At 37.0% G+C, this 22,025-nt stretch overlaps 1 protein-coding gene across 1 annotated transcript; it reads right to left on the bottom strand.

Moving 5' to 3' along the window:
* Positions 1-2,112: 2,112 nt before the first annotated feature.
* LOC111402138 (peptidyl-prolyl cis-trans isomerase CYP65-like) lies at positions 2,113-8,736 on the bottom strand. The gene is made up of 11 exons (XM_023030227.1): positions 8,375-8,736; positions 8,223-8,285; positions 8,014-8,117; positions 5,629-5,720; positions 5,458-5,547; positions 5,273-5,348; positions 4,819-5,186; positions 3,388-3,644; positions 2,998-3,286; positions 2,682-2,801; positions 2,113-2,578 (listed from the first exon to the last, which is right to left on the bottom strand). The coding sequence occupies exons 1-11, from the start codon at positions 8,500-8,502 to the stop codon at positions 2,369-2,371; spliced, it is 1,797 nt and encodes a 598-aa protein (XP_022885995.1). The 5' UTR covers positions 8,503-8,736; the 3' UTR covers positions 2,113-2,368.
* Positions 8,737-22,025: the final 13,289 nt, after the last annotated feature.

The following is a 22,025-nucleotide window of genomic DNA, read 5'->3' as shown; positions in this document are numbered from 1 at the left end:
ATTCATGAGAAATATGTGATTATGTAAAAAAGAAGTACAAACATTAGATGATAAACTCAAACTATTTGTTGGTTACCCTCGAAAACCTAGAAACATTTAGACTACGGTTGGTTTGACATTTTCGAGCCGTTTTCCGTTTTCGAAAATGAGGAAAACGCATTTGGTTCGTCGTTTTCGAAAATGCGTTTTCGAAAACGAGGTAAAATTTATAACTGAAAATGCAAAATGGTTTTTTATCGTTTTGAGCATTTTCAATTATAAATGTTCAAAACGCCAAAAATATCCAAAACGCGGCGTTTTCTAAGAAAACTAAAACCCGTTTTGAAACCAAAAATGGAAAATAGAAAACTAAACCAACCGCAACCATAATATATATATATATATATATATATATATAATTACATTCATTCGTTTAATTAATTAATTCATCTATCTACAAATATGTAATTAAATGAAAATTGTCAATAACATAAAAAAATAAAAAAGTAAGATGAAAAGACGTATTTGAATGCAATTCCACCAAAATTTTATTACATATTACTCTCTAATATGCTATTATTATTTAACATTTGAAATATATTGATTCGATTACTGTTTTTAATTTTCAAACCTTTTTAATAACATGGGCTAAAGGAACGGTAGGGGTTTTAAATCCATAAATTCAATTAATAATTGCAATCTTTAAATCTTTTATTAATCAAACAAATATGTAATTACAAAAAATTTCATTATCCATAATATAAATATTTGACATAATACATGCATTAGGTTATATTTTGACTTATCTTGTATCAACATTCACCCCTACACCATTAATGGCAATTATTACTTATCGAGAGATGGCAATGGGTAGGGTTCCCCCACACTCCGTCTCATCGGTGATTTTTCCATCCACTATCTGTCCCATTACCCGTTTAAGATAGGGTCTTTACCCATTTATGTAACCTTTTTTTTTTTCCTCTTAAGTTTTTGATAATTCATTTTATTGCTCAATTCATTAAAGTGAGACAATAATATAGTAGTTAAATTTTTTATTTTTAAAAGTTAAATTATTTGAATATGTTTGGTAAACTAAGATTTTTATTGTTTATTATATTTCTCAGATAATTTTAGTTGTCATATTCTATTAGAATTAATGAAATGTTGCAAAAATTTTCATTTAAAGTATAAATACGTAGATAAAAAAAATAAAAATTAACAGGGCTGGGCAGGTGTTACCCATACAATTTTTCTAATAAACGTAAAAAATAGAATAACACATTTACACTTTTTTAACTAGAATGTGTAGCCATCAAAATCATATTTATCAAGGTGTTTATTATCCACTGTCCCCCATCTTCTCACTCACTCTCGTTATTTCTTCTTCTCAAAAAATTGTGTTTCATAAAATAAATCAAGATACTAGTCAAGGGATTTGTGCGTTTCCGTTTCTTGAAATTATCAAGGGAATAAAATTTAAAACTAGCTTTTGATTTTAAATTCTTCTCAATTATTTTTTATGATGTTTGATTATTTCCTTTTGGCTTTCACAATGTTATTAGAATAGACTTGCACGTATAATCATATCAAAGAGACTAAAGGTGTCTTTACTCTTGACAAATTTAATGATGTTCAACATTCTATATTTTGTGATTTTGAATATTGCCAATGAATAAAAAATTATACATCGTTCTCGCGTTCTAATATTCACATGTACATACTTTACTTTTTAAATTTGATTTGACATATTTATATTTCAAAATATTATACATATAATTCATCCGATTTGGCGTGCAAAGCACATGTTTACTACTAGTAATAAATAAAAGGCGATTTTAATTATTACAAAAAATTGAAGATTTCGCGTACTTTATCTAGAAAAATTTGCAAACGCCAATGCCAATTTTCCATTTAAATGAGGTTTTAGTAGGCGAAATCATGCATATATGCCTCAAATTTGATAACAAAATTTGATGCCATCCTTCAAAAATGAGATTATAAAATTCGCAACTCTTACGTGTCAAAATCTTCAATTGTCAACAATCTTGAAAATAATCCTAGAATGCGAGTGTATCTACGAATGTGCAGAGCTATATGATTTGTGGGTAGTTGTGAAACTTGTAAACAAGCAGAAGCGCAAACACAGTGGTCAATTACCATTAAATCCTATAGAAAGTAGAAACTTCTCTCAAATTGAAAGAAAATACAAGTTAATTTACGCTGCACAGCCAACTAAAAAATCCTGGTGTGACCAATTGTAGATTAAAAGAAACAACAGGACAATTCATGTTGGTTTCCCACTGTAAAATCCAATACCCCAATTGCACACACTGTTTGGCTAAACCAGTCGCAGTATAAATCTGCAAGTGATACGGGATAATTGAAAATCTTACCAAGCAGAAAAATCTTTAAGTTCTCCAGTTGGCATGCCTAATTTTCTTTTCTTTATTGTTGAGCCTGCCGGCATATCACTGTCAAGAGCAGTGGTAGATGAAACCTGGCTAATCCTTGCTTGCAAATATTTTCCAACGCCATCACCCACAGCAGGAGTCTCTGTTGATCCTGTAACTGGATTGCTGTACCATGAACCAATCTTATCCTGAAATGTAATGAAATCGACATAAACTTAAGAATGAGGAAGGATAATCTAAGTTGCAGGAAGAAAAATAATAATTGCAACGCTGAGGAGTTCTAAAACTAACATTTTCTTCATCCTCAGCATCCTTCTCACCATTGGCCTTCTCCTTCTCCTTTTCCTCCTCTTCATCAAGTTCAGTATACGGATTGACATAGACATCTACACTGATAATCTTAATCTCTTCCTACCAAGCAAAAAAAGGGAAAAAAAGAGAGAGGGGGGGGGGGAGGGGGAAGATGATGTCATACCGAAGAATAAAAATTCAGAATTTTAGAAAAGAACGAATTTAAAGAATGGAGATAAAACAGCAGTGAATTGGAGTCTAAAGATGACAAAAGAGAGAGAGACAGGCAGCTACAGGTTGACTACTAAGTACTAACCAAAGGTCGGTCGTCATCATCAACAGGGACTTTCTCCATTGCTGAAAGTGTTGTCAATCCTCCAACAACCATACCAAAAACTGTGTGCTTGAAGTTTAAATGATTGGCGGATTTGTACAGTATGAAGAACTGAGAGCCGTTAGTGTGAGGACCAGAGTTTGCCATGCTAACAATGCCCCTTCCAGAATGAAGTAACTTAGAGTTTAGTTCATCTTTGAAGGACTTCCCCCATATTGACTCACCTCCTCTTCCAGTCCCAGTTGGATCCCCGCCTTGAATCATGAAGTTCCTGCTTATCAGGGACAACAGAATCCCTTGATGTCAAACTTTGATACAACAAGAATTAAATTTGCAAATGCTATGTCACAGTTAAACAGCTATTTGATATACCTTATGTTTCTATGAAAAGCAACTCCATTATAATAACCACGTTCACAAAGAGTGAGGAAGTTTTCACATGTCCTTGGGGTAATATCGCAATGTAGTTCAATGTTCAGATCACCATGGGACGTCTGCAGCCGAATATAGCCTTTCTTCTTTGGATTTTTCTCAACCTTAATGTATTCATATTCATTTTTCGTGACGGGGTCAAAAGATGTAGAAGTAAAAGATCTTGAAGCGGCACCAGTTGTGAAACGACTTTTAACCTGCATGGGTTTCAAAATGAATAATGAGTTCTAAAGAGCTTTGCAGTTAAACATGGCTACTGCCGAGGATAAGAACTTCCAAATTAGAAGGAAGAACAAGACAAAGTTGAAGGGGCTTTAATGATAACTGAGGATATACAGTGAAGAGAAAATCAATCAAAGTTAATGTAAATAATGTGAGATGGCATACTGTCCCTATCTTCTTTACTTTTCCAGGAATTGTAGTGTATGCATACTCTCCATAGCTCACGGCTAAACAGCAATTTCGTTCGACAATTGATATGAAAGAGCATCTAGCCAATCCCGTGTAATCAGAATAAAAGATAGTGATATTGTCGTTGGATATTTATTTTTCATTTTCCGTGACAAGAATAATTTAGATGAAATTTTTACCACCAAGTTCTACAATCAGATTATTCTTTATATTCATTAAGTCTTGCTTTCTTCTTCTTCTTCTATTTTTTTTTTTTTTTTTCTCATAGCACTCCTAAAAGATGAAGGACGGTTTCACAATCCTAAAACTGAAGGGTGGTACTCCATTCCCAATTGTGACTATTTTCAACTTGAGTGTCAATTAGAGCTGTGTGCGACAAAGCTTACTCTCATAGTCCACCTCTGTTTGCAACAGATGGTAGAACTAGAGTTGAACTAAACATTTTAACCTTAGCAGTTCGCTTAACACAATTCAGGTTTTAGTTTCTTGTGTCATTGGTAGAGTAACCCCAACTTTGTTTCCAAGGTATAGATAAAATAAAAATAAAAAATGATTCTCCACCATCTACTGCCTCTATAAATAGATCGGTATAGATAACTTGGAGAAGCATGGGACTGTGTCATTGAATTGATTCATTATATTTATACAACGATAATTGAGTATCAAACCTCTTCACTGATTATTCATGAAGGATTTATAATTAAGCCCCCGTTTTGCCCCCATTAAATCATATTTCATTTTTCTCTCTCCTATTTTCAACCACACAATCTTCCATAAAAATAATATTACATGTAAATCGAAAACTTTTCCTTCTTTTTCAACCACTCATTTTCGAAAAAACACTATTCCACCCATTTTCATTTCAAAAAATGGGGGCCAAACGGGGGCTAAGTGTGCAACATGTACCCATGCGTTTCAAGAGAAAAATGCGGATGTCATTGTCAAAAATGAGATACTAACCAGCTTTGCATTTACTGCTGTCCTCTCACCAGCCATGTGCATGGCTATCCGTGCAGCCGTTTTATCACTAGAATCAGACTTCGCAGAATTGGCACTTCTTCCATGAACAGCAGCAGAGGCAGCATCTACTATACTGAATGCCTGCTTGGGCTTCTCACCGCTCTTTGATTCTGTGTCCTCCTTGATACGTGATCTTGCAGCTAAAATGGCAGCAAGAGCGACAGCTCTTTCATTTTGTGCCTTGTTTCCACCTCCACCATGTAATGCAATCTCCTTTCCTCTTTCAGTGCCAAGTTCCTTAAGCATTTGCTTAATATCCCCACTAACATTTATGTTGTAAGTTGGATCAGACTCCATTTTCTTTAGTTCTGGCAAAAAGAAGAAAACAATTGATAATTGAGTGGAAATACATAATAAAGCCGTCCCACTAATGATATGAAATGTTGTCACCCACCTTCATCATCAACCTTTAAATTTTTCTTGACGTGATCAAAATCCAAGAGAACCTTGCTATCAAGTGCATTAGGGTTCTATATGGTAAGATGAGGTATGTTAGAAGACTTATTTTATTGTACTGTGCAACCAAATTGAAAATTCATAACTGCAAACCAAGAGGAAATACATTTAAGTGGCTTCTACCTGAATGGTTATAATGTCTTCCCTGGTGAATGGTTCATCAGTGAGAAGCTCCTTCCAGTTCTTAGTTTTAATGTTTAGTTCTTTGATTGCCTATGCAGCAATGAATGGAAATAGATACAGAAAATATAATGGGAAGGTAATGAAAGACTTAAAATAAGACAAGCAACATACCTCGTAACAGAACACATTTCCTGTAGTCTTCACAGCAACTATATGTGTGAACTCCGTGAAAACCTTGTTCAACACAGGGCAATGATACTCTCCTACAACATGGAGACAAGGATGTGGCACACTTAGTGACATAAATATAGCCAAAAAAATTAGTAAACAGAGACAGGATATTTGTATATAAAAAACTTAAACCAACTTGAATTATTTCGGTAAAAATCAATATACATCACAGGCATCATCAAGTTTGAGGAACTGAAATACGAATCAATTATAGATTACAGAATACCAACTTCCACTCTCACTATCTTTTGTCTCTTCTAATCTTTGAAACCATATCAGGATGTCTACCCCATCTTTCTATTTGTAGACAGTCAATTCCAGTTTGTAGCGCATCAACTCCGGTGTGAAATTTGATGTGGAACTTGGGCATTTAAAGTATAATCCTAACAACACTGTGAAATCCATTACAGATTCTTTCCAAAATAATTTTAAGCATAATGTGATGCCATTTTTCCCCATTGCAGTTAATTAATGTAACTGGCTTTGCTAGTTTTGACCACAAAAGAAACAAAATTTATGGTCGTCTTATTTATTGAAAAGATCAAATCACTTGTGAAAACAAGAAAATGACGTAAACTAAATATTAGTGGCATTGCATAAATATTGTGGAGATTTTTTTTTCTTATTTTTCTAGAAGAAAAGGCGTCTTTATTTCAACAGCACACCTTGGAGTATCCATCTTGAACGGTGTGACTATTTTAGTCCTATCTCCTTCCATATTCTGTCAGAGTTCCACGACCAGCAGGCCCACCACCCTTCTCCACAGAGTCACCCTTTTATTACTATGTCTACCCCCAAAACCCCACCCCACCCTCTCCCTCTACCCCAACAGTGACATCTAATTGACGGATTGAAACATGGCACAAATGGCTTAAGTTTCCCACCAATTAATCTCTGTTATCAAAATGTTCAAGGGTTACTGACCCATGACCCACTAGGTTTTTTTTTTTTTTTTTAAACTTCTGTTTTGCATGTTCTTAAGAGCTGGCCAATAACTTTTGAAACAGCAATTGCAGCATAGTGATGCCAACTCCCATTCATGTTGTTCAGAATAAAGCATTCATATTCGAAGACATCATTCTAGCCAACTGCACCCTGGGAAGTTGGATATGCGTATTACCCTTGTTCCCTCAAAAGGATAACATATCCAATACTTTCTCGGATATCCTCCATAATTGTTTGTCAACTTCATCGCTAGGTGAAGCAAAATTTAGATGTCTGTTTACTTTTTGGTCCCCAAAAGTAGATCTGTATCTAAGTAAAGTTGGCGTAATTAATTATATCTAGACACTCTCGGTCCCATAAATAGCATAGACAATTCAGATCATTTGCTCAATGTCGATCATCTTCCAAGACCCAAAAAAAAAAAAGTTGAGAAAAAAAATGATCTGAATCTCATACCAAAAGTAAAGATAAGACATCACTTATGAATACCGAAAACCTAATGGCAATTTTCCTCGAATTTAAATATGGCATGTGGAAGTGTTGCAGTAGTCAAATAATATTCACAGTTCAAGAAGTGGAACAATCTCGTTTTTCAACTTCCTAGATCATAAAAATGTAAAACCCTCAGACCAACATGTGAAGAGTATTCAATACTCCTTCTGACCCTAAACTCTGTCCAAACTCTATGAGCTATAAACTTGTTTGCCCTTGTCCCAAAGAACTGTTGAAATGGCAATGGACTGGTGACTCTTGTCACTAATAATCCAAGCTGTGATTCTAATTGTAAGACATATTAGAAATATTGATATCTTATTTGGTGAAGGTTCTTGATGAGAATGTAACAATAAGAAAATCCATCACATCCTGTGCCATACCTGCAGCCTATTTGAACGCATAACTTTACAGCAATTATTTATCCCAGCATTAAGCAGTGATGCTTAATATCAAATTTAATATTTTCGAACATAAACTACACAACAGAGAACTTTTAACTGCTGAGCAATGAACCTCAGCAGTAAAGTGACACTAGCTGTTAACAACAAAATCATATACCCTGCACATATTTGCACCACTCAAACTCTTACAAAAGAAGCTGCTCAAATAGATTGATATCAAAAGTATATATAATTGTAAGGCAGGTAACAAATCGGGAAGATAAGCTAATTCGAAAAGATTCATGTTATGCTTATCTTTTTTCATTTTTTCAGCGACTCAATATTTTGAAATTCAACTCTCCTTTTTCAATTTCAAGTTACAGGCTTAATTGCTAGCATGGACAGTACTCCAGTGCATTGTACATATCTAATACAGCAAGTGTAGCTCCAATCTCAAAACACAAAGGATCAGAATTCATGAATTATAAATGGAACAAGTAATAACCTTCGGAATTCTTGTGAAAGGTAAGAGCTATCAAGTCCTCCTGCTTAAGCTGAGCCCCAGTAGCTGGATGCTTCCCAAACTTTCTAATGTAAGGAATTATATTCCTAAACACCACATTTGAAAACCAATGTAATATTCAGAATCCGATCATAATTCAAATCAAAGCAAAAACAAGGAGCACATAAACACTTCACTGCACAAATACTTACATAACATCGAAAACAGTGCCATCAGCTGTGCAAACAGGGTCTTCGAATGGCGTAAAAGTTAGCCTGTAACAAAATTCAGCAATAAGCCAAATAGTTTAAAGAATTTCAAAATCACATAAATGCAGATTGGGGACGAAGAATGAAGTCCTAACGCGCAGCAATAAAAAGGGAGGCGCTTGAAGGGGGTCCCCGACTCTTTAGATTTGGCGCCGCCCCACTCGGTTGCCCACTCTGTCTTCGTTATGAACATTCGATCTTTGCTGTGCTGTTTCTTCCCCATGGCTGGCGGTGGAGTACTTCGGATTTCTGGTGCCTTTCTTCCTCTTCCGCAAACTTTATAGTTGGTAGATCGATTAGCGCTTTTTGAGAACAATTTGATTCAGCTTTTAATCTAAAAGATGACTTGCAGACCGTTAAATTGGTGCCCGCGTCATCTTCTGTCCCCGTCGCCGCCTTGCCGGTTGGTTTATATTCTGGGTTCCGTTGAGAATCCAGTATTACGTGTGGTCCGGTTCAATTTTAATTTTCGAAAAAATACATTATTAAATATTGATTTGATATCATTTCAATCAAATATTTTTTAATAAAATAATATTATATGTAAATTCAAAATTTATTATTATTTTTTAATCACACATTTCTCATTGACATATTATTCAAAAACGCATTCTTATGAAAATAACGTGGCTCAAACGAGGGCTCAAATTTATTCATGGCTACAATTATGTGTTGAAATGAGTGTTACAAAAACTTTAATCAAAAGATTCAAAACTTAAATAAAATGGTATGTGACGTTCCCAAAATATGTTACTCGAACTCGACCTTGGCCACTCTCCAAACACTCAAATGCAAGGTCGGGCATTCTAGGTTGGGGTTGTTGACTGGGGTTTAAGGTCCTTCAGCTCTAAGTTTCCCAATGACCAATGAGAGCACTAGTTCTACTTGAACTTCACTTCTTACCCTAATTGACTCATTCTTCGATTCAAACACAAGTGGGACACTTGGAATAAAATACGAACTCCCTATCCTACGAGGATAAGGACCATACGTGGTTAAGTCCTCCTAGGGCTCTACCACCAACACCTATAAATGCATATAACTCATGCTCATTTTTCAGGTACGTTTTTCATTATTCAGTTCATAGTTTCACGCACTAAATTCCCTATCTGATTTAAGTATTGGAGGGACGACGAGCACACACCTCGTTGCCTTTATTTAAGATATTTGAATATCGTTCGTGTTCATTCAAGTTCGGAGCTCAAAATACCCAGTTCGAGATCTTTCAAGTATTTATTTTTGGTAGCATCATTGGCGCCGTTTGTAGGAAGCGCTACCAAAAGCCATGGTCAATACACGTTCAGGTCTTTCTCCAACAAGCTCATTCGTCCCGGATAACCCTCCTCCTCCTGAGGAACACCATGTCCCTCAAGAAGAATCGTCAGAGATGCCAGCACCTCCTCCAATTATTGTTACCGCTGGAGCTTTTGAGGAGCTTCATCAGCAGGTTGCTGTATTAACTCAATTGTTGAGCTAGAGAAATTCGCACCCGTCACATACCCCAACCTCTGAAGATGGTTTTATGACAGATGCTCGAGCTTGAATCCCACGTGTAGCTCATGATGATGGTGGGGTTGGAACTTTGGGTGCGCCGCAAATGGTTTATGGTTCAAGGTCCGTTACAATGGATTGCATGCAACAAAATACTCGTGCAACCATAGGATTCACCCCCAATACCCCGTTTACTCCAGAAGTTCTCTTATATCCCCTCCTAGACAGGTTCAAGTATCCTCGGATAAAGAAGTACGATGGGACAACCGACCCCATCAACCACCTCAATGTGTACATAGATATCATGAACTTACAGGTTGCACCAGATGCGATAATGTGCAAGGCCTTCCTTCAGACCCTCACTAATGCGACTAGAGATTGGTTTTCCACATTAGAGCTGAACTCTGTTGCTTCCTTCTCCGATTTGGGCGATAAGTTCTCCGCTTTCTTTGAAAGTAGCAAGAGAATCAGAAAGATAGCTGCATCACTCATGCAGATACGTCAAGGACCCAACGAGACACTTCGCAGTTTCATGACCAGGTTCAATAAGGAAAGGCTTCAAATCCCCGATCTAAATATTACTGTCACAGTCTTAGCTTTGACATACACCATTAAATGTGAAGTATTTAAGATGTCCTTATCTAAGACTCCACCAAAGTTAGTAACCGAACTACTTACCCGAGCTGAGAAATATATTAACATGGAAGAAACCATGGCCCCAAGAAGAGAAGTTTCCTCAACAGGAAAGTCCGATCAGAAAAGGTGGTATGAGTCTAATATGCGGCAAGATGCACCTCGAGTCAAGCCAAGGCAATACCCCTCTTCAACGTCCTTCACCCGTTTGAACACCTCGAGGTCCAACATTCTGATGGAGATCAAGGATTCGAAGGAACTTAAGTGGCCTCCTAGATTGCGGTCTCCACCCAATACTCGTGACAAGAGCAAGTACTGTGATTTCCATAGGGATCATGGGCATACAACGGAGGATTGTTTCATCTTAAAGTGGGAGATTGAAGCTCTTATACAAGGGGATTTTTGGGTTCTTATGTTAGCAATGACAAGCGTCGAGGAATAATCAGAATAGAGACAAAGCCTCAGAGGATCAGGGAAACAAGCAACCAACTGCAGGTACTATCGACATCATTGTTGGAGGAACAGCCTCGAGGGGAGATTCTAGCAGTGGGCAAAAATAGTATGCCAGGGGGCTCAACTATCTCAAAAATAGATCTTGGTTCTACAAAGGACATCACTTTTGGAGCGGAAGACTTGGAAGGCATATCCTTCTCTCATGATGATGCTCTGGTTATATTGGCCATCATCGCTAACTTTGAAGTCTGGAGAATTCTAGTAAACAATGAAAGTGCGGCTAATGTATTGTCTCATGAAGCATTTGTTCAAATGGAGATCTCAACAGAACATCTTAAGCCAGTTAAAACACCTCTCCAAGGTTTGGAGGCGGGATTATCACCCCAGAAGGTATCATCGGGTTGCCTTTAACATTGGGGTCAAAAGGTAAGCAAGTGACGCAGATCACCACTTTTGAAGTTGTTCGTACTCTAATAGCCTATAATGCCATATTGGGAAGACCACTGCTTAATAGAATTCGAGCTATTGTCTCAACCTTCCACTTGGCTATGAAGTTTTCTACAAGTAATGGAATCGGGGTGGTTCGAGGAAGCCAAACAGTGGCACAACAGTGTTATGTGACTAGTGTCCAGAAAATTAAAGGTGACGTCGTGCAGGTTATAGAACTCGAGCTCAAGTATGAGAATCATGGGAGACTAGCTCCAGTGGAAGGATTGGAAGAGGTCGAGCTCGAGCCTGAGCCTGGCAGGAAAGTGACAATTGGACGAGAGCTAGATACAACAGTCATGGCTAAACTACTGAGTTGTCTCTCCCGCAAAATTGATGTATTCACTTGGAATGCTGAGGACATGCTTGGAATTGACCCAGGGGTAGCAGTGCACAGACTCAACATAAATCCAGAAGCAAGACCTGTGAAGCAAAGGAAGAAGCAGTTTACACTAGAAAGACGATAAGTCATAAAGGAGAAGAATGTTAAACTTGCTAACGCACAGTTCATTTGGGAAGTACAATATCCCGATTGGCTTGCTAATGTAGTTCTTGTCAAGAAAGCTAATGGGAAGTGGCGAGTCTGCATTAACTTCACGGACCTGAATAAAGCATGCCCCAAAGACAATTATCCTCTACCTCAAATTGACAATCTTGTGGACAACACGTCAGGTCATATGCTGTAGAGCTTCTTGGATGCATTTTCAGAGTATCATCAAATACTCATGGCAGAAGAAGATTAAGAGAAGACCTCATTCATGGTCGACTTAGCCATCTATTGCTACAGGGTCATGCCATTTGGACTGAAGAATGCTGAAGAAACGTATCAGAGGTTGGTGAATAAGATCTTCGCCGAATTAATTGAAAAAATGGTTGAAGCAGATGGAATGATATGTTGGTTAAGAGTAAACAAGTGAATGATCATGTCTCTGATCTTGAGGAAGTGTTTGCTACGTTACGAAGATACAACATAAAGCTGAACCCTGCAAAGTGTGCATTTGGGGTGGCATCTGAAAAGTTTTTGTCTTTCATGATCACGAACAAAGGAATAGAGGCAAACCCTAATAAAATCCAAGCTCTGATGTGTATGGAGGCCCCTAAGTGCAAAAGAGACATTCAGAAGTTGACAAGTCACATAGCAGCACTAAACATGTTTGTCTTTTGAGCAGTAGATAGGTGTTTTCCCTTTTTCAAACTACTTAGAGGAAATAAAAGCTTTGACTGGAATGAGGACTGCAACTTAACTTTTCAGGAGCTCAAGCAAACACTATCAACACCTCCAATTCTTACCAAACCAGAACCCGGTGACACGTTGCTCTTATACTTGGCGTTTCTCATAATGCAGTCAGTGGAGTCTTGGTAAAAGAGAAAGAAAGGGCTCAGCAGCTTGTCTATTATGTAAGTATGGTATTCCTTGATGCAAAAAAATGATACACACTTGCAGAGCAGCTTGCCCTTGTTTTGGTAATAGCTGCCAGGAAATTACGACAGTACTTTCAATCGCATCCAATTATTGTGCTCACCAACCAGCCTCTTAGACACATACTCCAGAAGTCGGACGTCTCAAGAAGACTGTTGAAATGGGCAATTGAACTTAGCGAATTTGACATAGAGTTCAAGACACGACCCGCAATCAAGGCTCAAACTTTGGTTGACTTTCTTAGTAGAACTCACCCCAAGGTCCCCAGAAATGCAGGCTAAAGACCCGAGCATGACCTCGAAAATATTTGAGATCTTTGTAGATGGAGCATCCAACAACTCGGGCTCAGGGACCGGTATCATCATTACAAGCTTAGCCCGGACAAGAATATGAAAATACAGTGTACACTCAGATTTGAATTTGAGGCCACCAACAACGAAGGAGAGTATGAAGTTGTTATCATAGTTCTAGAACCTGCAAAAAATCTTGAGCTGGAGCATGTCAAAGTTTTCAGTTACTCACAGCTAGTGGTCGGGCAAATTGAGGGATCTTTCGAAAGAATGGATAAAAAGATGAGTTTATACTGTCTGAAAGTATATGACCTTTGGAGGCAGTTCATAAGTTGTGAAATCCTAAAGGTAGTCAGAGCTGATAACGCTAAAGCTGATGCATTATCCAAACTCGTATTTATGGGTGTGGATGGACTTGACAGAACAGTGCACATCAAGATAGTGGCAAAACCTAGCATAGGTCAAAGGCCAAGTGTCATGAACATCGACCATGAGCCTTCCTAGATGGATCCAATAGTTGATTACATAAGTAATGGCAACCTACCATCGGACCCTCGGGTTGCTAGAATCATCCGGTATAGAGCTACTAGATATTGTCTAATCGAAGGAGTTTTGTTCCGCAAGAGTTTCATACTCTCCTATCTAAGATACCTCAAACCTTTTGAGTCTCTTCAAGCCTTGACTGAAGTTCATGAAGGTGTGTGTGGAAACCACCAAGGAGCCCGAGCTCTTGCATATAAGTTGATAAGGTATGGGTATTACTGGCCAAGTATGAAGAAAGATGCAGCAGATTACGTTCGAAAGTACGACAAGTGCCAAAAGTTTGGCAACATCATACATGTTCGTCCTGAGGAGCTAACTTCCATTCATTACTCAACTCCCTTCGAATAATGGGGAGTCAACATTCTTGGACCATTTCCCTTGGCCAAAGGACAATTAAAGTTTGTAGCTATGACAGTAGAGTACTTTACAAAGTGGGTAGAGGTTGAACCTCTGGCAACAATTTCGGAGCCCAAGCTTAGATTATTCATATGGAAGTCCATCATATGCAGGTTTGGAATGTCAAAAGTCCTCATCACAGATAACGGAAGGCAATTTGATAATCCACAATTCAGGAGCTTTTGTGCCAACCATGGGATTGATCATCGCTTGACCTCGGTATCATACCCATAAAGTAATGGGCTTGCTGAAGTAACTAATCGGATCATACTGTAGGACCTTCGAACAAGAATAGGGGATGCTAAAGGTGACTGGCCTGATGAACTGCCTTCCATACTATGGGCATACAGGACTCGCATAAGACAACAACTAGTGAGACACCCTTCATGCTGGCCTTTGGACTTGAAGCTACCATTCCAATTGAGGTCAACCCGCGCACAATAAGGCAGCTCGAGACAAGTATGGAGGAATAACCACTAAACACCTTGACTTGCTTGAAGAAGTAAGAGAACAAGCCTCACTTAGAGCTGTAAGTTATCAGAATAGAACAGTAAGACACTTCAACAACAATGTAACCCCCCTGACCCCTTGTGGACTGGAACGCTACTTACTTTACTTAACTAACCGGTGGTTTAGTCATAGGAGAATGTGTTTTAGAGGAAGCTTAATTTTTACGATGATAATTTTAATAACAACCTTTCGAATACTTTAAATAAAACACTGAATAAAAAAATAACGGAACGTAATTTATTTGAAGAAAACACAACTTGTTCTCGCGTTTAGCGTTATTCAAATACTTTAAAGAAATAACATTGAAAACGTTCACAAAAATAAATCTAAATAACTTGTTCACCGAATTTTTCATGGGCTCGTTGCACCACTCTCCATCTTTTCCATCATCCAAACCCAAGTTAGAATCATATCAATCTGTAGAGAAGGGGTTAAATCCGTGAGTTAAAAAACTCAATAGATATCATTGGTGTATTCGTGATCAAGCTATACATTTCAAAGATGTAACTTTAGAAACATTTTCATAGTAGAATTTTCGGTAGAATCCCAAACACGTAGAGTCATGACTTAACACGACGTCTCGACCGGAAGTATATGCCGTACCCCGAGATACCATTAGACATGGAGGTGTATGCCGCACCAGAGGTACCATTAGACATACAAATATTAACATAAATCTTCATTTGCTAGAAACTTATAACTTAACACGAATTAACACTTTGCACCTCTACCTACCTTGATTGATGCTTTGAACTTTGTTGAAAAATGCACTCCTTTGATGTTTCAAAAAAAACTCCGTTGAGAATTGATGTTTGAAAGGCCAAAGGACAATTAAAGTTTGTAGCTATGGCAGTAGAGTACTTTACAAAGTGGGTAGAGGTTGAACCTCTGGCAACAATTTCGGAGCCCAAGCTTAGATTATTCATATGGAAGTCCATCATATGCAGGTTTGGAATGTCAAAAGTCCTCATCACAGATAACGGAAGGCAATTTGATAATCCACAATTCAGGAGCTTTTGTGCCAACCATGGGATTGATCATCGCTTGACCTCGGTATCATACCCATAAAGTAATGGGCTTGCTGAAGTAACTAATCGGATCATACTGTAGGACCTTCGAACAAGAATAGGGGATGCTAAAGGTGACTGGCCTGATGAACTGCCTTCCATACTATGGGCATACAGGACTCGCATAAGACAACAACTAGTGAGACACCCTTCATGCTGGCCTTTGGACTTGAAACTACCATTCCAATTGAGGTCAACCCGCGCACAATAAGGCAGCTTAAGAGCTACAACTTTTCTTTAGATATAATTTTCCAAATCAAATGTTTTCTATGTCATAAATGGGTCTAAAATGAGACTGAAAATCTGAAATATACTTTAGCCTTCCAATATTCATATCTTAGTGCCACTAAGGTGTTTAAAATTATTTGGGGTTCTACATCCCTCACACCTTAATTAAAATTTCGTCCTAGAAATTTACCTTCTGATTGGGTGAATAGTGTTGGATACTTGTTTTTGGCTTCCTCTTCCCCTTCCCAAGTGGCATCTTCTATTTCATGATTATTCCATTGTATTTTGACCAATTGAATTTATTTGTTCCTTAGTTTATGCACCTTTCGATCCAATATCCTAATTAAAACACTTAATAAAAAATACGGAACGTAATTTATTTGAAGAAAACACAACTTGTTCTCGCGTTCAGCGTTATTCAAATACTTTAAAGAAATAACATTGAAAACATTCACAAAATTAAATCTAAATAACTTGTTCACCGAATTTTTCATGGGCTCGTTGCACCACTCTCCATCTTTTCCATCATCCAAACCCAAGTTAGAATCATATCAATCTGTAGAGAAGAGGTTAAATCCGTTTGACCAATTGAATTTATTTGTTCCTTAGTTTATGCACCTTTCGATCCAATATCCTAATTGGTACCTCTTCATAGGATAAGTCCTTTTGTACTTCAACGGACTGATAGTTCACTACATGATTAGAATCATGTACGTATTTCTTGATCATTGATACATGGAACACGTTGTGCACTGCCGATAACCCAGATGGGAGAGCTAACCGATAGGCTACATTTTCGACCCTATCAAGTATCAAGAATGATCCGATATAGTGGGGTCGTAGCTTTCCTTTCTTGCCAAACCTAAGTACACCTTTCATCGGTGCCACTTCCAAAAACACTATTTTTTTCTTTACTCTTGGAAAGCTCAATAGATATCATTGGTGTATTCGTGATCAAGCTATACATTTCAAAGCTGTAACTTTAGAAACATTTTCATAGTAGAATTTTCGGTAGAATCCCAAACACGTAGAGTCATGACTTAACACGACGTCTCGACCGGAAGTATATGCCGTACCCCGAGATACCATTAGACATGGAAATCTTTCAAATCATTTCTAATTGGCATAGTATATCTTTGAAAATAAGTATAAGTTGTACCAAAGCATCGCAAAGCATCATAACATAGTCTTTTCATGAAAACATTAACTTTGAACATACCTGGGCCGTATGATGAGATTGATGGATGGATGCAAGATATCATGGGGTATCTTAGACTTTTTCATTTTAAAAAAAACATACTTGGTCTACAGAACCGGCTAAACCGTATTCTTGATAGTACCAAAACTTCTAGGAAAAACTAATTTTCCTCCCTCTCCTTTCTCTTTTTTCTAGACTTGAAAACTCTCTCTTTTATGTTTAGAAACTTTTGTTTCGGTGTGAAAAATGTGTATGCATTGGGGCCTATTTATAGGTGAAAATCTCACAACTTAAGGGCAAGTGAAGGACCTAATACTCATTAATACGGGTGCCATTTATGTGGGAGTTATAGGTTTAAGAAGGTACTAGAAAATCGTGTAGGAATTTGACTTTTCATATTCCGTGTACTTCGGTTGATACTGTACAGCTTTTAGTATTTCTATCATAACTTCTTCTCCCGATATCCGATTGAGGTAATTCAAAGTGCGTTGGAAAGATAACTCAAAGAGCTACAACTTTTCTTTAGATATAATTTTCCAAATCAAATGTTTTCTATGTCATAAATGGGTCTAAAATGAGACTGAAAATTTGAAATATACTTTAGCCTTCCAATATTCATATATTAGTGCCACTAAGGTGTTTAAAATTATTTGGGGTTCTACATCCCTCACACCTTAATTAAAATTTTGTCCTAGAAATTTACCTTCTGATTGGGTGAATAGTGTTGGATACTTGTTTTTGGCTTCCTCTTCCCCTTCCCAAGTGGCATCTTCTATTTCATGATTATTCCATTGTATTTTGACCAATTGAATTTATTTGTTCCTTAGTTTATGCACCTTTCGATCCAATATCCTAATTGGTACCTCTTCATAGGATAAGTCATTTTGTACTTCAACGGACTGATAGTTCACTACATGATTAGAATCATGTACGTATTTCTTGATCATTGATACATGGAACACGTTGTGCACTGCCGATAACCCAGATGGGAGAGCTAACCGATAGGCTACATTTTCGACCCTATCAAGTATCAAGAATGATCCGATATAGTGGGGTCGTAGCTTTCCTTTCTTGCCAAACCTAAGTACACCTTTCATCGGTGCCACTTCCAAAAACACTATTTTTTTCTTTACTCTTGGAAAGATGGCTACTGTTACATAACATTCTACCTATAAATTCTAGCCCAATGCGTATCTTTTGAAAAAAAAACACATCTTTCAAATCATTTCTAATTGGCATAGTATATCTTTGAAAATAAGTATAAGTTGTACCAAAGCATCGCAAAGCATCATAACATAGTCTTTTCATGAAAACATTAACTTTGAACATACCTGGGCCGTATGATGAGATTGATGGATGGATGCAAGATATCATGGGGTATCTTAGACTTTTTCATTTTAAAAAAAACATACTTGGTCTACAGAACCGGCTAAACCGTATTCTGATACCACGCTGTAACGCCCCGACCCCTTGTGGACTGGAACGCTACTTACTTTACTTAACTAACCGGTGGTTTAGTCATAGGAGAATGTGTTTTAGTGGAAGCTTAATTTTTAAAATAATAATTTTAACAACAACCTTTCGAATACTTTAAATAAAACATTGAATAAAAAAATAATGAAACGTAATTTATTTGAAGAAAACACAACTTGTTCTCTTGTTTATCATTATTCAAATACTTTAAAGAAATAACATTGAAAACGTTCACAAAAATAAATCTAAATAACTTGTTCACCGAATTTTTCATGAGCTCGTTGCACCACTCTCCATCTTTTTCATCATCCACACCCAAGGTAGAATCATATTAATCTGCAGAGAAGGGGTTAAACCCGTGAGTTAAAAAACTCAATAGATATCATTGGTGTATTCGTGATCAAGCTATACATTTCAAAACTGTAACTTTAGAAACATTTTCATAGTAGAATTTTGGCTAGAATCCCAAACATGTAGAGTCATGACTTAACATGACGCCTCGACCGGAAGTACATGTCGTACCCGGAGGTGCCATTAGACATGGAGGTGTATACTGTACCAGATGTACCATTAGACATACAAATATTAACATAAATCTTCATTTGCTAGAAACTTATAACTTAACACGAATTAACACTTTGCACCCACCTACCTTGATTGATGCTTTGAACCTTGTTGAAAAATGCACTCCTTTGATGTTTAAAAAAAACATTCCGTTGAGAATTGATATTTGGAAAACACTTCTTGATAGAACCAAAACTTCTAGGAAAAACTAATTTTCCTCCCTCTCCTTTCTTTTTTTTCTAGACTTGAAAACTCTCTCTTTTATGCTTAGAAGCTTTTGTATTGGTGTGAAAAATGTGTATGCATTGGAGCATATTTATAGGTGAAAATCTCACAACTTAAGGGCAAGTGAAGGGTCTAATACCCATTAATACGGGTGTCATTTATGTGGGAGTTATAGGTTTAAGAAGGTACTAAAAAATCGTGTAGGAATTTGACTTTTCATATTCCACGTACTTCGGTTGATACTGTACAGCCTTTAGTATTTCTATAATAACTTCTTCTTCCGATAGCTGATTGAGGTAATTCAAAGTGCGTTGGAAAGATAACTCAAAGAGCTACAACTTTTCTTTAGATATAATTTTCCAAATCAAATGTTTTCTATGTCATAAATGGGTCTAAAATGAGACTGAAAATTTGAAATATACTTTAGCCTTCCAATATTCATATATTAGTGCCACTAAGGTGTTTAAAATTATTTGGGGTTCTACATCCCTCACACCTTAATTAAAATTTTGTCCTAGAAATTTACCTTCTGATTGGGTGAATAGTGTTGGATACTTGTTTTTGGCTTCCTCTTCCCCTTCCCAAGTGGCATCTTCTATTTCATGATTATTCCATTGTATTTTGACCAATTGAATTTATTTGTTCCTTAGTTTATGCACCTTTCGATCCAATATCCTAATTGGTACCTCTTCATAGGATAAGTCATTTTGTACTTCAACGGACTGATAGTTCACTACATGATTAGAATCATGTACGTATTTCTTGATCATTGATACATGGAACACGTTGTGCACTGCCGATAACCCAGGTGGGAGAGCTAACCGATAGGCTACATTTTCGACCCTATCAAGTATCTAGAATGATCCGATATAGCGGGGTCGTAGCTTTCCTTTCTTGCCAAACCTAAGTACACCTTTCATCGGTGCCACTTCCAAAAACACTATTTTTTTCTTTACTCTTGGAAAGATGGCTACTGTTACATAACATTCTACCTATAAATTCTAGCTCAATGCGTATCTTTTGAAAAAAAAAACACATCTTTCAAATCATTTCTAATTGGCATAGTATATCTTTGAAAATAAGTATAAGTTGTACCAAAGCATCGCAAAGCATCATAACATAGTCTTTTCATGAAAACATTAACTTTGAACATACCTGGGCCGTATGATGAGATTGATGGATGGATGCAAGATATCATGGAGTATCTTAGACTTTTTCATTTTAAAAAAAACATACTTGGTCTACAGAACCGGCTAAACCGTATTCTGATACCACGCTGTAACGCCCCGACCCCTTGTGGACCGGAACGCTACTTACTTTACTTAACTAACCGGTGGTTTAGTCATAGGAGAATGTGTTTTAGTGGAAGCTTAATTTTTACAATAATAATTTTAACAACAACCTTTCAAATACTTTAAATAAAACACTGAATAAAAAAAATAATGAAACGTAATTTATTTGAAGAAAACACAACTTGTTCTCTCGTTTATCGTTATTCAAATACTTTAAAGAAATAACATTGAAAACGTTCACAAAAATAAATCTAAATAACTTGTTCACCGAATTTTTCATGGGCTCGTTGCACCACTCTCCATCTTTTTCATCATCCAGACCCAAGGTAGAATCATATTAATCTGTAGAGAAGGGGTTAAACCCTTGAGTTAAAAAACTCAATAGATATCATTGGTGTATTCGTGATCAAGCTATACATTTCAAAGCTGTAACTTTAGAAACATTTTCATAGTAGAATTTTGGCTAGAATCCCAAACATGTAGAGTCATGACTTAACATGACGCCTCGACCGGAAGTACATGTCGTACCCGGAGGTACCATTAGACATGGAGGTGTATACTGTACCGGATGTACCATTAGACATACAAATATTAACATAAATCTTCATTTGCTAGAAACTTATAACTTAACACGAATTAACACTTTGCACCCACCTACCTTGATTGATGCTTTGAACCTTGTTGAAAAATGCACTCCTTTGATGTTTAAAAAAAACATTCCGTTGAGAATTGATATTTGGAAAACACTTCTTGATAGAACCAAAACTTCTAGAAAAAACTAATTTTCCTCCCTCTCCTTTCTTTTTTTTTCTAGACTTGAAAACTCTCTCTTTTATGCTTAGAAGCTTTTGTCTTGGTGTAAAAAATGTGTATGCATTGGGGCCTATTTATAGGTGAAAATCTCACAACTTAAGGGCAAGTGAAGGGCCTAATACTCATTAATACGAGTGTCATTTATGTGGGAGTTATAGGTTTAAGAAGGTGTTAGAAAATCCTGTAGGAATTTGACTTTTCATATTCCGCTTACTTCGATTGATACTATACAGCTTTTAGTATTTCTATCATAACTTCTTCTCCCAATATCCGATTGAGGTAATTCAAAGTGCGTTGGAAAGTTAACTCAAAGAGCTACAACTTTTCTTTAGATATCATTTTTCAAATAGAATTTTTTCTATGTCGTAAATGGGTCTCAAATGAGACTAAAAATCTGAAGTATACTTTAGTCATCCAATATTCATGTCTTAGTGTCACTAAGGTGTTTGTGTTTAAAATTATTTGGGGTTCTACGAACAAGGTCCAAACAAGAAGGTTCAGAACTGGGGACCTTGTCCTTAGAAAACCAGAAGTTACCGGATACCCACCAAGGAAGCTTGGAACAATATGGGAAGGACCCTTCGAGGTCATACGCAAACTAAAAGGTGGAGCTTACAGCCTCAGGGACATTTCAAGGAAGCCGCTCCCAAGGCCATGGAACGCC

The sequence above is a fragment of the Olea europaea genome, chromosome 10 (assembly GCF_002742605.1).
Source record: "Olea europaea var. sylvestris chromosome 10, O_europaea_v1, whole genome shotgun sequence".
Lineage (NCBI taxonomy): Eukaryota > Viridiplantae > Streptophyta > Magnoliopsida > Lamiales > Oleaceae > Olea > Olea europaea.
The sequence above is the reverse complement of the archived record's forward strand: the minus strand, read 5'-3'. Positions and strand labels throughout refer to the sequence as shown.

Coding starts and splice junctions, on each gene's coding strand:
- LOC111402138 (XM_023030227.1), bottom strand. CDS start 8,502: ATGGGGAAGAAACAGCACAGCAAAGATCGAATGTTCATAACGAAGACA. Junction 5,721..8,013: donor CTTTCACAAGAATTCCGAAG/GTTATTACTTGT, acceptor TCCATGTTGTAG/GAGAGTATCATTGCCCTGTG. Junction 3,645..4,818: donor CAGCAGTAAATGCAAAGCTG/GTTAGTATCTCA, acceptor AAACCCATGCAG/GTTAAAAGTCGTTTCACAAC.